The sequence below is a fragment of the Helicoverpa armigera genome, chromosome 16 (assembly GCF_030705265.1).
Source record: "Helicoverpa armigera isolate CAAS_96S chromosome 16, ASM3070526v1, whole genome shotgun sequence".
NCBI classification, from domain to species: domain Eukaryota; kingdom Metazoa; phylum Arthropoda; class Insecta; order Lepidoptera; family Noctuidae; genus Helicoverpa; species Helicoverpa armigera.
In genome coordinates, this window is record NC_087135.1 from 3,266,050 (window position 1) to 3,281,913 (window position 15,864).

The 15,864-nt window shown below is 36.9% G+C and overlaps 1 protein-coding gene across 6 annotated transcripts in view; it reads left to right on the plus strand.

Moving 5' to 3' along the window:
• The window catches only part of LOC110384575 (persulfide dioxygenase ETHE1, mitochondrial), a 334,248-nt gene that overhangs the window by 247,070 nt on the left and 71,314 nt on the right, over positions 1 to 15,864 (plus strand). The window contains exons 1-7 of one of the 6 annotated variants that reach the window (XM_064038416.1): positions 765 to 959; positions 4,522 to 4,660; positions 7,806 to 7,950; positions 8,555 to 8,769; positions 10,197 to 10,286; positions 11,037 to 11,217; positions 11,651 to 12,501. In XM_064038416.1, coding sequence (XP_063894486.1) covers positions 4,523 to 4,660; positions 7,806 to 7,950; positions 8,555 to 8,769; positions 10,197 to 10,286; positions 11,037 to 11,217; positions 11,651 to 11,694 — 813 coding nt within the window. In that variant the 5' untranslated portion in view covers positions 765 to 959; position 4,522 and the 3' untranslated portion in view covers positions 11,695 to 12,501. Of the gene's footprint in view, positions 1 to 764; positions 960 to 2,322; positions 2,392 to 2,962; positions 2,985 to 4,521; positions 4,661 to 7,805; positions 7,951 to 7,978; positions 8,124 to 8,554; positions 8,770 to 10,196; positions 10,287 to 11,036; positions 11,218 to 11,650; positions 12,502 to 15,864 lie in introns of those variants that run through there. The other 5 variants (XM_064038412.1, XM_064038411.1, XM_064038413.1 and 2 more) reach the window with 5 other exon arrangements.

Genomic DNA, 15,864 nt, shown 5'->3' on the forward strand with positions numbered 1-15,864 from the left:
GATGTTACTCAAGGGAAAAGCGAGAAGGCAATACAACAAATCAGCCACCTGAGACGCAACACAAGTACAAGTTTGTGAATGTGTGCTTATAAAGCCTAGTATACACAAGACTAGAACTAAACTACTGGAAAAATGTTTTCATGTTATTGTTCCGTACAATATTTTTATTAATTTTTGAAAATTATCTAGGCTCTTGTTGGTCATAGAATTTAGATTGTCCTACATAACTTTTAAAGTAGTAAAACCAGCACTCTTGATATGGCTGTTGATAGTTTTTGGTATCTGGGCAGATGGAAGAATTTCTTACCTTGTATATTAACTGGTGATCATTTAAATTGTAAATTACTATTCTAAATATTTATGCAGTTTTATTATTTTTACATTTTCTATTATTTTCCTTTCAACTTCAGGACCAAATGACTCCACAAACAAAAACATAAAACAATGTCAAAATGTCATGAGAAAGCAGCCAGTGTTATTTAAGATAAGAAGCAAGCATTTAAACGTATTATTTGTTGCATTTGCGTTGAAGTATGCCCCCGTTGTTTATTTATTGGATTATCAGAGGCTGATATGACTCCATTTAGAATTATAGAGTTTGTTTAGTTGATTACTTTAGTTTTAGTAGTCATAATACGCATCACTACAGTGTTTTCTGACAGACCACGTTCCAATCAAAATAAATCTACTTGTGAAGCATTCGTTCCATGTAATTCTACCAGACAAAGGCACATTTTATAGAAAAAATCTAGTCAGCTGATTGACATGTAGAGCTGTCAACAGTGTCATGTCAACATGTTTGTCAAACAGCACAAAACTTGCAGGTTTATCACCGTATTTTGAAATTACGTTGTGATAATGATAGTTAAATGTTTTGTATTGATAAGTAGTTGCCAAGGATAAGATATTTTATACTGAGGAGCGCTTTTGCGAGTGGTAAACCCCCTATTCGATTCCAAGTAAGTGACGAATGTTTGTTATATTTTGAAACTATATTATTTAATTTCATAACATTGTGCCAATTTTCTAAGCTATGTGTGATCATTGGCAAAGACAGGATCATCATGTAGGTGTTAAATGACTACAAAATTGCTGATAAGTTCCGTATCTACATGAAAAAAAACTTGAGAGTATTTTAGTCAATTTGTTCAGATTTTTCCTTGGGTAAAAAAAAAACTATCTGTATTGTTATATTTTTGAATAAGTTACTGTTTATTTTATAATGGTACTTCAGCATGTTTAGTTGAAGCTATTATTCTTCTTGTTATTTATTTTAAAATTATAAGTCTCTGAAACATACTAGTCCAGCAACTGTAGTGTCTGCTGTTTTGTACAGGTATTTGTTTCACAGATTAGCTAGTTTCTGCCACCCACTTCCTGGGGGAACTACTTCCCACTCCCAAACAAAAAGTAGCTTGTTACTCCGATGTACAAGTTATAGTATTATCTGTTCAGTTTGAGAGTGAAGAGTCACAAACAATTTTTAACAGTTATTGCACAATTCATCATGAACGTCTATTTAACCATCCTATTTACAAGTTTCATTAGTCAATTTTGATGACATGTTGGATATCAAAAGTACTTCGGTATAAGGAAAATGATATTGAGAAACGATAATTGTGCTAATTTAATGAACATGGATCATTTTACAAATGTACCTTGTTGTATTGAATATTTAATGTAACTGGTTGTAAACCGTTTTAACATAATAAATAAATAAATGGCAGAGTAGACTAGATTTTGTTAATTCATGGTTTTAAACAAATCTGCATGGCAACGCAAATATGATGATATATGTTTAGTTACTATTGATAAGATTATTTTACTGTTAAGTCCCATTGATACTCTGCTTAAGTGCAGAGGCGTGGCTTATCTAAAATGAAATATCTTCATTATAATATACATGATCATTATACCTTTTTGCTAACCTTTGAAAGTATAGTTAGACAGGATGATATGAACCAAAATACATAGGCCAATTTGAAAAAAAATTTTGAGTTTGAGTTTTGAGTTTGAGGCCTCCCCCTTAGATCTCCACAGATACCTGTTGGAGGTGACCTGCATCCATTATTTATATCATTATTTATTAATATTTTTTCCAGAGAGATTTTAATTTTATATATCTATTTTTTTTTGTATATCCAAGTGGAACTCACTCAACACAATACAATAATAAAATGTGTCTTGCTTCTCATCATAGTGTTTTTCTTACATTTGTTTATTCAATACTTGATTGTTAATGCAACAAGTATGAGATTGTTGATAAATATCTAACACTTATATGAGACAGCTAACAATAATAAGTAGTGTTAATTGATCTTCTCTTAAGAGAGGTTGTGGCTATTGGAGATAAAAATACTGTTTTTTTTTTAAATACAGTATTGAAAGGAGGTAAAGTAGCACTGCTTTGATTCTATTGAAATTTTAGATTTGTAACATTAAGCAAATGAAAAATATTTATTAACATTTTTACTATGGTTGATCCTAAGGCCCTAGCTCCGGCATTAGAATTTCCTGTGTTGTTGGATCTAGGCTCTGCGTTCTGTCTGCATATGTTTAAACAAAATATTCAATGGTATCAATGGAATAAGGTTGAAGTATCTTTAAAACACACCAATATTTGCTCACTAGAGTAGCACCAAAATTACCCGTTTACCGTTTCCAAACAACCAAAGAAAACCTTGGGTGCTACTGTATATTATTAGAACTGTTTTGTTAATTATTTTATCAAGTTTTATGTGCAATTGTGTATGTATGTTTTCAATCTCCTATTTTCCTTGTCATGTGTTTGGTATTTACATAACACCAAAATGTCTATTGTATGATGACTAGCTGTTTACAATTGTGACAGAAGTTCTTATACATTTTCCTTGATAGGTTTATATATTAGCAAGATGTGATGTAGAGGAGATCATTGGCTATCCTGGCGTGAATAGAGGTGCATAGTGTCTTGTTTAAGTGTGTGAAAAAAATTCTTGTGAAAGGTGTTTTTTTTTTGCAATTTATTTATTTCAAATGTTTTTTTTATGTCAAATGTTATTTTATTAGTATTTGTTCTTCATAGTTGCAATTACAAACACAAAATAGACTTTGTCTTTGCCTACTATGCTGTCTCTACAGAACAGTAGCTAAAATAGGAAAGAAAATTAAGAAGGAAGATAGTCACCATACTATATATCGCCTTATAAAAATCTACTTATAGTGTGTAAGCATAACAAACTCTTTGGCATTAATATTAGTAAGGATGATAAAGCCTTTTGCTACTGTTCTGTTTGTATTTTATATGAGCATAGTAGTCTTGACTCATCATTATGCCAACACAGCACATTTATTGTATTTACCTAAAACAAACATTTTAATACTCCTATCATCAATATCTACAACTAAAGATAAACTGCCAAGTAATGCCATCTATGAAGTGTAATACTCACTTATGATGGTGTAATAGTAATAATGTAACTGCCTCGTTGGTCTAGTTGTCGCAAGCGCACCTGCTGAGCGTGAGGTCTCGGGTTCGATTCCCGGGACGGGTTGGAGTGTAGCAAAGGGTGTGCAAGGCTTTTGGGACTTAACATTTTTTTCATAAAAAATGAAAATTTCTGAAAATGTTTTTCATTTCCATCGTATAGAATATCTAAAAATCCCAAAAGCCTTGCACACCCTTTGCTACACAACAACCCCGGGGGGGGACCGAAAGACACAAAGCAGCCCGGAGCCTGGAAGTTGGTGATTGATACACCCGTGCATCGGAGAGCACGTTAATGTCGGTCCTGCGCCTGATCCCTCTTTATTTCATGTCGGTTTACGGTCCCTTCGGGCTATGACAGTGAAGGAATAGGGAGTGCACCTGTGTCTGCGCAAATGCTTGTGCACTATAATATGTCTTGCGCTGTTGCCGAATCTCCTAACATGAGAACAGCCACCGTAGTCGACAATCGGTCAGGAGGAACTCTATAATGTGGTTCCAATTGTCTTATTAATGGCCCAAACTCTCATCGCTTAAATTAATATGATGAATTTTAATATATCGTTTATTTGTTTACACATGCATATATCTCAGAAAACTACTGGTCCGATTTGAAAAAAATAAAAAATGTTAGGTAGCTAATATAATACAAAGGTAGGCCACTTTTTATCCAGGTATTGGCAGAAGTACCATCGGGAAGTGGGTGAGCTGACGAATAGATAAAGCTTCAAGCTCAGATCAAATTGATCTGAGGCTTCAAGTACCAACATTTGTAACTTGCATTACCTTCATGCTTATCATTACTTTGTAACGTAGACTTTTTGTCGAAGGATACTGCATTAGATGTCAATGTAACTGTTACTGTTGATCCAATTAAAAAATATTGTGCCCATTTATCAAGAATAGGCCAACTTTTATCCCGAAGCCAAAAGTAGTTCTCTTAGAACAGACATAGCACAATATAAAGAACTATACATATAGCTTTAGTTAATGACTTCGAAAATATGCAATAACAATATATCATTGTGTAATACCAACGTCTCTTATTGCCGTAGGATGCTGCAGCAGTTGTCATTCGGTGGGTGGCGCGTGGCGGGAGCGGTGTGTACCTTGACGAAGCACGGAGTTCGTGTCAGACAAGTCAGAATGCTGTCCACCGCTATGGATAAGGGGTCTAACTTCTTTTTTAGACAGGTGCGTATTTATTGTTTTTTTTTTGTCGATATGAAAAAAAATATTAAAAAGTATTTGTGAAGAAAACCAAGTGATAGGTAATTATTGTAATATTTTTATTATAATAGTTTCAAGGTAAAATATTTAATTTCAAAAGATTAAGAAGATGATTTAAATAATCCTAGATAGTCCTTCAATTATATTATTAAAGCTAACCAAGCGCGGATCCAGTCCTCAAAAAAGGTTGTGGTCACAGCTACTAGAAAATCGGAACTAGAATCGGCTACTAGAAAAGTACAAGTCGGAGCATGAAAATGCTCATTAAAAATTATGCAAGTCTGAAGATCCAAATCTATTTCAATCAATAACTTCTAGTAGCCAGTAAGCGAATATAGGGACGGTTTGAAGCATTTGGTGCACTTCTCAACTATTACCACCCAAAAAAAAAACGACAAAATAAAATTACGAACCAATCTAATAATGCTAAATATGCGATTAACGATATTTGACTTTTTTTTAATATATCTAAACGCATATTATGTATACTCACTATCAGTTCCGTCTCTAGCTTATGTATCGGGTGCAATCATTACTAAAGCGCCCCTATGTATGGAAAGATTGTGAGTAGCTTTGTTTTTTGCGCGAACGTAGCAAGCCGGAACATTTTTAGATTTCGTCGTAGTTACCCAGTTATAAAACCAAAAGCGAAGACATGGTATAAAACTGTACGTTGCGCGAGCGCAGCGAGCGCAAAATTTTGGAGTCTTGGGACACGAAATCACCCAAACAAGTAAAAAAGAAGCTACTGCTAAGTAAAAAAACCGCGAGCGAAGCGAGCGCGAAATTTTTTGAGTTTTGGAACAAAACAGTACCAAAACAACTAAAAAATTTGAAATAGTGACTATTGTAAATAATAATAATTTTATTGTAATAGACAGTTGCGTTGCTGGGAAGTTTGTTTTGTTCTTCACCGCTTCTTCTCAAACAGAAAGTGCGTGTCGTGCGTGAAAGAGGGCGTTATGGGGGGTGCTACCCTTTTCTACTTTCAATTTTAACTTAAACTAATCTAACGTTTTCGACATTAGACTTAAACCGTAAAGCGAAGAAACCGCGAGCGTAGCGAGCGCGAATTTTTTGAGTTTTGGGACACAATAGTACCTCAAAAGCTGTTATAAATAAAATATGGTGACCTCGAATTAGTAAACAACAGTCATAAAATTAAATGCATCAAAAAAAAGTCTTATTTTGTTCCCTAGTGTTATCATCAGCTTTTCGATTTCAAAAAACCGTAAAAGTGTGATGTGAGAAGTCTAATAAGGTTGTGGGCATGCCCATCGTGCCCACAACGGTGGATCCGCCCTTGAAGCTAACGACAGCATTGTAAATCATGGAGTCCAATAAACTAAAACATTTTGGTCTACTTAGCCTTGAGATATTTCCTGTGCTGTGAGATACTTAGTGAGTCAGAAAAAAATAATTGCCCATAAGTATTTCACGATAACATACGAGTACATTACCCAAAGAAAAATCTAGTGTAATCAGCTGACAGCAGTGTTATTAATTTCCCGCGCGCGACGGTTAAACTAATAACAAGAGTTTTATGTTTCTCTCAATGTTTTTATACTTACATCAGTATGTCCTGTGCAGATGTCACTTTGTTTAACAAACACACTGCTCAGGGTCCAAGGACTTCTACTTACGAACCTGCTAATACCAACTTAAGATCTTAATAATATGAGTTTAGTACCAAACTAACCAAGGGCTATCGGGTTGCCCAGGTAACTGCGTTGTGGAGGTGAGAAAGGCAATCGCTCCTTGTAAAACACTGGTTCTCAGCTGCAGTTTACAGCTCAGGTTAGACTGGAAGCCGACCCCGACATAGTTGGGGAAAGGCAAGACAGAATGCTGAAGTATCATTATTATCAACAGCTTTTTTATCGTCGGATTGACGTTAACACCGCACTGGCTCAAAGCGGTTTGGTGATTTCAGACTTAATAGTCCAGGTTTCCTCGAAATTTCCTTCACCTTTGGCGTTCATCAGCCATTGGCGTCAACGGTATACTTACGAACCAACACAGCACTATCTATATTTTACCCACCTAATATTTGTCTTTAGGTACATACGTAAAACGGAAATTGCATTGTTCTGTTCAATAAAGGTTTCACTATTTAATATGCGTAAGATAAACTTGCATATGTAATGTTAGGGAAGATGATAAGAAGAAACATTTGCATTACGAAACTCATTAAAACATGGCAAAGAATTCATTTATAAGAGTTCAAATATAATGGTACCAAATTATGTAATAACTCTTTAAAAACTTAATATGAGTGGTCTTGCTAATTCGTGAAAAGGTGAACGTGCAAATATCTTAAGTTAACTAAGCAACTACTTAATTAAATATTGCATGTCATGATTAATCATTAATGATTTAGCTATACTGGTCTACGAGTACAAATGCGATTTATGTTCTCATTGAAACTGTGAAAGAATAAGAAATGAAATGGTAATTACTGTTTCATAATTAAATAGAGAACATATTACCAGTGCCAATAAAAACTGGTATCAGGTGAATTATGAAAGAGACCATACATTTTCTTATGCCAATGGTAATTTTCGCGAAATTTCCAACAAAAAAAAAATATATATATAAACGCTTTAAATATCTACTGAGTAGGTAAACGTTTAACAGCTCGATTATCCTATTTGTTTTAGTCAAACGAGTTAAACCGATAAAAGCCTTGGTACTTATCGATGCGAATAAAATACTGTCATTGTCAGAGTAAGTATAGTTAGCAGTTGATATGGAAGATATTATCATCATTATCTATCACATTAGCCAACAAACGTAAATGCCGAAACAAAGCTTACCAAATGACACCTCCCACTAGGTGCAGCGTGAGGAAGTGTCAGACTCTTACTGACTAAAGCCACCATGTTCTTTCTTAAGCCCTTTATGTACCAGGGCTGCGGTAACTCTTTTGAACAATCTGCAATCCCCAGCAATAGTAAAGATTTCTCCTTGCCTCTAAAAACATGTTCAATACGATGTTCATCCCTATTTATATCCACATTTCATAGATAATAATATCCTCAAACCTCTTTACATAGTATATAATCAAACAAACCTCGTTTTTCTTATATTTCGTTGTTCTCTATTCCAGTTGTTCGACACAGTAAGCAGTACTTACACTTACTTGCTGGCTGACAACCGGTCCTGTGAGGCGGTGCTCATCGACCCAGTGCTGGAGCACGCGGAGAGAGACGCCGCCCTCATCAGGGAGTTGGGATTCAAGCTGATTTATGCCAGTGAGTATAGTGTCTGTGACTAAGTTAGCTCTTCGACACAGTAAGCAGTACATACACGTACTTGCTGGCCGACAACCGGTCCTGTGAGGCGGTGCTCATCGACCCAGTGCTGGAGCACGCTGAGAGAGATGCCGCCCTCATCAGGGAGTTGGGCTTCAAGTTGATTTATGCCAGTAAGTTTAGTTTCTGTGATAGAGCTGTTTTTGTATGAGCCCCAGCAGCTGTCTGAGGCTCTAAACTTTTGACCAAAAGGTTAACTACAGACCTTCGTACGCATAGGACTATATGATTATAGAGGTAGGTATATAGAAAGTAAGAGCTTCGGAAAACTCATTCATTCCTTTCGAGTACTTACTTGAAGATTTTTGCTAAATTAATTAGTCTGTCTTTCCTCGAATAATACAACACCTCCTGATCCTCATTTCTGTAAGGAAAAGATGTATCTGAGATTATGAAGTACGTGCAATAAACAGAAAAGGGCACAGCATGATAGGTATGGAGGTTATTCTTTGTAATGATTTTCTCTATATTCAGGCTAAACACTTCCTTAATTCTAGGCGCGAATTATGATGATTTAATTTAAATGATCATTTTCCTATTCCAGTGAACACACACATGCACGCAGACCATATTACAGGCACGGGCAAGCTAAAGACAATACTCCCGGACACGAAGAGCGTTATAGGCAAAGACTCCGGCGCTCAAGCGGACATACACCTGAAGGACGGAGATGTGGTGACCTTCGGGGGACACAAGCTACTGGCCACGGCTACCCCGGGACACACGAATGGGTGCTTCACTTATGTGTGCCATGAACAGGTAAGTTGAAGTTATTAGAGGACAATGCCAGGGTCTGGGCTCAGGGATTACCCACCAGTGGGAGTAGTTCTAGAAAGTTCCTGAGTGTAAGAGCGTTATAGGCAAAGAGTCCGGCGCCCAAGCGGACATACACTTGAAGGACGGAGATGTGGTGACCTTCGGGGGACACAAGCTACTGGCCACAGCTACCCCGGGACACACCAATGGTTGCTTCACTTATGTGTGTCATGAACAGGTAAGTTAAACTTAGAAGCAGTTATTAAAGTACGCCAGAGTCTGGGGTCAGAGTTTGCCCAGCAATGGGAGTAGTTTTAGAAAGTTCCTTTGTGTAAGAGCGTTATAGGCAAAGACTCCGGCGCCCAAGCGGACATACACTTGAAGGACGGAGATGTGGTGACCTTCGGGGGACACAAACTGCTGGCCACAGCTACCCCGGGACACACGAATGGGTGCTTCACTTACGTTTGTCATGAACAGGTTAGTTGAAGTTATTAAAGGACAATGCCAGGGTCTGGGTTCAGGGTTTGCCCAGCAATGGTAGTGGTTCTAGTTAGTTCCTTAGGGTAAGAGCGTTATAGGCAAAGACTCCGGCGCCCAAGTGGACATACATTTGAAGGATGGAGATGTGGTGACCTTCGGGGGACACAAGCTGCTGGCCACAGCTACCCCGGGACACACGAATGGGTGCTTCACTTACGTTTGTCATGAACAGGTTAGTTGAAGTTATTAAAGGACAATGCCAGGGTCTGGGTTCAGGGTTTGCCCAGCAATGGTAGTGGTTCTAGTTAGTTCCTTAGGGTAAGAGCGTTATAGGCAAAGACTCCGGCGCCCAAGTGGACATACATTTGAAGGATGGAGATGTGGTGACCTTCGGGGGACACAAGCTGCTGGCCACGGCTACCCCGGGACACACGAATGGGTGCTTCACTTATGTTTGTCATGAACAGGTAAGTTGAAGTTATTAGAGGACTAATTCAGGGTCTGGGCTTAGAGTTTGCCCAGCAATGGGAGTAGTTCTAGAAAGTTCCTTAAACTAAGAGCGTTATAGGCAAAGACTCCCGCGCCCAAGCAGACATACACTTGAAGGACGGAGATTTCGTAACCTTTGGAGGACATAAGCCAGTTCTGTTTTGAATTGTCCTAGCTTGAAACATGCTAGTTTTGTTTATTATATGAGTCTAGATTATTTTAAGCTAGAACTAGTGCTGTGACAAGTGGTGAAACGTGTATTTCCTGCCTACTAGCCTACTCCACTTAAAAAAATATATTCGCTGGTCATAAAAAGCTAGTACTCAAGGCAGGATAGTAAAATTAAATAAAATCAAAAACTACATTAGGTTGTTATCCTGATAGTTAATCCATTATTGTTTATGTGTCTTATTGCAAAATCCTGCATTTAAATAACCATTTTTATTTCCCAATTTCAGGGCTTGGCATTCACCGGTGACACGCTGCTAATCAGAGGCTGTGGCCGAACTGACTTCCAGGAAGGTTCCCCTCAGACTCTATACAACTCGGTACGTAACGTATTGTTTTATGTATTAGTATAGTAATTATTTTATTTGATAATTTATGTTTTGCATTTTTATGGGCCCTAGTTGCCTGAAATAAAGGAGTAAATAAAAAAATATGTACATTCTCTTTGTTAATTGTAATATAGCATGAAAGAATAAATTATTACCCTTATTGTTATTATAAATGCGAAAGGGTGTTTGTTAAGCCGGGTAAATCGCGGGAAACAGTAATAGTACACGTATACGTATACGTCGACAGAATAGGCTAGTTTCCTAAAAAATAATAATTAGTCCGTCTTGTAGATTGTCCAAAATTAAGCGATACGTATTTTTTCTTTTTTAAATTGGATCAGAACTTGTTAAGATATAGCGTGTTAAAGTTGAGTGTGACGTCACAAGTTGCTACAATTTTCAGGACACTGTGACGTAAAAGGCCCCCACTCCTAATTTTTGAAGTGTATTTGTTTTTTATGTGTGTGTTATCTTTGTCATTTTATGTTTAATTAAAAAAAGAAAAATACGTATCCAATATTTTTTGATTATCTAAAAAGCGGACTAAATATTATTTCATTATTTCGACCCTGGACACTACCCTATTGCTAATTTTTATAATTGTTTAAGGGTATGCATACGTCCGTGCTAGACGAAGCGCTAAAAAAGTTTCACGATTGAGCTCAATAGGTGGCACTGCTCACGTCATACTTCACTCTCATTCTTCATTTTCATTTACCTACCATTTAATTTCAATTGCAGGTACACAAACGCATCTTCACCCTCCCCGACCACTACTTACTATACCCAGCTCACGACTACAGAGGACAGACCGCCACCACCGTATGGGAAGAGAAGAAATACAACCCCAGGCTTACGAAGCCGTTGGAGGAATTCATTAACATCATGAACAATTTGAATCTTCCTTACCCAAAGATGATTGGTAAGTTTTTATCTACCGATGTATTTAAGTAAGAAAGAGTCTTGTTAGTTACGCTATTTAGGCCTCAAGTACGTCTGAACCGATTTGGCTGAAAGTTGGTTGACACGCAGCTTGGAACCAGGAGATGGACATAAGAATGTCTAGCTTTAGTAAAAGCTACCAAAACCACGAAGGTGTAATTGGTTGCAGCTAATGGCAGCTGGTAGCAATTAGGTAGCAACTCTGTATGATTTTAGAGTAAAAATTGGGGTAGTGAATGCCTGATATTCTGTCCGATACACAAATGTCCAAATCCCTACGTGTAAAAGTAATTCTGTGCTCTGCACATTGATTCAGAGTCACATAATCTACAGTCATTTTATATCTTTCACCTTGGGATCAACAACGCTGTAGACCTGTGTAATTTGTTTACAATGTTTTTCTTTTGTTTCAGACAAAGCTGTGCCCGCCAACAGAGTCTGCGGTATACACTACTAGATAAAAACGAATAGAAAAAACAAATGTTTAAAAAAATATTAACAAAATTGCAATACTAACTGTAGATAGATCCTGTAATATTTTGTACTGAATAGATAATCAATCGACTATGCTAACTATTGAATCGATTGCATAAACAAATAATTATGTATTTTCTTTGTAAATATGTGTAGTAATATGTAGGTACGTTATTTATTTACCAGCCGCTTTACTATTTCAACCACCACCATTTTTTATCATTTTATAAAAAAAATATATTATAAAGCCATGTGCAACTTTAAATTGGCGAGATTCTACGAAAGTTGTTCGAGTTCACAAAGGTTACAATGGCGCGGACATTTGAAAAATGTTCGTATGCAATTTGTTACTGTTTGCTAAAGAGTAGACCAGAAGATACATACACGTGAATTCTCGCCTAGTAGTTCTTGTATCTATCTACTATATTTTCTAACTTTCTCGTATAGTCATAACAGTAGTCTGTGATAACGAAACATAACAAAGTTTTTAATGTTAATTATGAAAGTTATTTTATGCAGGGATTTTATAACACTACTCATATTTATAAATATAGCTAGAATCACAAGAGCATTATCATTATACCTTTTGTTCCTATTTTTCATCTTAAAAATATATAAATAAATCAACTGTGTGTTTATAGTATGTAAAAATAGTATTTTTTGTAATAATTTTAAATGTTAAATTGGTCGAATTGTGTAGAACATGTTATTCGTGAATTGTATTTATAATTGTTTAAGCAAAAATGTTATTAATTGTTTTTATGGGAATAAATAAGTATTTTTGACTAAATATCCTGGTTTTATTGCATGTTTGCCCTGAAAATATTGATAGTCACGATAAAAAGGTGCTAGATTTAGATTCTTATAGGCATGAGGTTTTCAATTTAATATTTTGAATCGCTTCGGATTGCTATTAATTACTTTCTATTAATGTTGTCTACGTATAAAATTATGTTATCACCGTTTATTGAAGAGGGGTTTTAAGGCTATAATAAGAGAGAATCGACTCAGGTTTCCAGAACCAGTAAAAAATACTACCGCGTACTACTTGTACGATAAAGACAAGACCATGCTAAAGCCACGGATCTTAAACCGACTATTCTTGCCCAAATTATAATACAACAATATACTGTTCATGAAAGATAAATAAACAAAGTCCATAGGTGCCCATACAACTGTTCTATTACTATCTAACCTATAGCTTCTATTCTAAGTCCAGCTCAATATCTTGACATTTTATTAGCGCTGTGTCTCACTACCCCATGTGCAAGGGGTGGCGCTGACATTAGCCAAATGTCGCGGAAACAGGGGACACAATTAATGGCTTTTTTGATATATCGAGAACGCCCTTGCCTTGACTTCAGTTTAACGCGAGCGAAGTAGAATAATACTGTTGGCTATTTTTAGAAGGAAATTAGGTACATAGGCAATAGATTAGGCACTGCGATATTACTGAGATACGATAGATTTTGTTTCTAACTCTATCAATTGGTTATTCTGAAAACATATTTTCAAGTAAGTACACATTTTCAACATTCTCTGCTCAGGAATCCGGAGAGTAACTATAATCTATTTCCGTAGTGAAGCAGTGGATAGGATTACATAGGTATCTATTAAATTAACTCGAACATCTTAAAACTTTTTACAACAAAAACCGACTTCCGTAGTACCTATACCTAAAACCTTTTCCTAAGTGACAAATACTACGCTGAAAACTGCATCGAAATCGGTGTAAAACACGTGAGATAATCGCGCACAAACATACATAGGTGAAGTCTGTCAACTAAACTTTTATAATTGCATGCCATCGACCCGTTATTTTTAACTAGCTTCTGCCAGCGGTTTCACTCGCATCCCGTGGGAACTGCTTCCCGTACCGGATAAAAAAGTAGCCTATAGCCTTCCTCAATAAATGGGCTATCTAACACTGAAAGAAATTTTCAAATCGGACCAGTAGTTCCTGAGATTAGCGCGTTCAAACAAACAAACAAACAATCAAACAAACAAACTCTTCAGCTATATAATATTAGTATAGATTCGAAGCCAGCTGATGGTAACACACACATAGACACACCATGGGGCTTCGATGCTAATATGATGTACGACTGACTATCGTGCTCGTGACACCTCGGCTGGTCACGATTAGTCACGGGGGGCTCGCCACACTATGAATCAGTTGGAATCTCATTTAATTTATAAGTTGGGGTGCACGTTGCACCACGGTAGGTAAGTTTGTATGAGGAAGTGTCGAGTTTTGAAATTGAGGTAGGCCACGATATACGTACCAACTCATTTCTACATCAGTCTTGATGTCATACAAATTTAGATATTTTTCCAGTTACAGTTAGCTAAGTACATAGAGCTTCACAACTGAAAGAATAGAATCCGTGCTTCATAAAACGAAGTACCTATCTAGAAAGATTCTATTCCAACTGAACTTTGATTAAAGTAAATTAATCATTAATGAAACTATGGATACACAGAAACAATTATTAATTCTATTAAGGTTTTCACAGAACTTTGCAGTTGCTGGTAAATTGCACAATTTTGCAATGACTCAGACAAAGTTAATTGATGCATTTCATTCCATTAGTATGGTCTTATTAGCTATTGATTTTTTAACAATTAAAGTTAAAAGTGAAGATTATTCTAAATAGGCGATGGAGTGAAAAACCTGTGACGTCAAAAATCATGACAACAGCCATGATGCAATATAGCGTAATATAGCAAGAAGGTTGTAATTCACCTAATTCTGTCGCATTCCGTTACAACAGCATATTTGGCGCCACTTCAAGACTATGAGGAAGCTCCCAAAAACATTTGAAGTACTATTACGTTCCAATTTATTTCATAAATGGAACAAATTCCAGAAAACTTCGCCGGACTCATTGGCACGTTCGAATATTTAAATCTCTCAGGCATGGGAATTGACGTCAGCCAGATCTATCGATTAAGTACCATGAAGGTTTTAGTTTTAGCCAAGACCTAAGTAAATGTCTTACTGGCTAAGCGGGCAGATAATATAAAGCTAGTTGGACGCCATTATTAATCACTGGACCGTCTAGGGAAGGAGACTGGTAAAATAACGCAACAGCTTGCGTCGTTAGACAGGGCCTTAAGCCCCGGACTCACTAACTGAGCTCATTATTGTGTAGGATAGCCGTACATGGCCGCTGGGTAAGCGATAGCCGGTTATAGGATAAATAATGGTTATGAGGATCAAAGAGGGCGTTTGGCATTCAGTATGACTTTTATTTGATTGATATCTTAGACTTGTTTTAATGAATCTTGTTAGTGCGGTTTTCTAATGATGGGGCTTATTTTAATTGGATTGTAAATGTCTATGAAATCCGTGATCTAGGCATCTACAATACTATTCGTAAGAGCGTCAGTCAGGCCCTATGAACAAATTATATAGGATTTATCGTTCAATATCCTTCTTTCCATAAAGCCATCAATATCAATAAACTCTAAGCTTATTCTTATTTTTCCGAAGTCTACCATTTGATATTTCCTACAGCAAACAATTCCTTTAAACATACCATTACTTAGTGAAGTCGAACTGGCCCGGGTCCCGACAAATCCTTGCACATTTATCTCCCTTTGCGTCCTTAGCTTTATAGTAAGGCCCGCATGAATACCGGCGCGTCTGGGTGCACGCGACATGCCGTGACGTCACCGGCCGCCCGCCATATGCAAATGTCTAGAATATTCCGAACATGGAACAGAATTGCTAGTGGAGAGGTCATAACGCAAAATCTTCTACGAAAGTAGCGCAACAAAATGCTGGTGTTTGGAGGACGAGATGCGTTTCTGTCACCGCTCTAATAAGCCTTCTTTGGAATTAGCCCATTTTTTGTAATACCAAAAATTGTTGCCTGATGTATCGAAGAACCCGATCGCCTCATTAATTGACTTGTAACTGATCGTTTTGGACATGACCACCGTACATATTTTACCTAGAAGATGGCGCTTGACCTACCTTACAGTATGGTATCTTCTCTATTTTTTCCTGACTCCGTGATTCCGTCGAATGGAGCGCCCAGCATTGCTATGTGCAGATGCTTTAATGGCCCGCCGTGGTTCGCTTCAAAATTCGATTTGCTATCTACTATCTTCCTTTTGAGATGGCCTGATGTGTGCCTGCTCACTT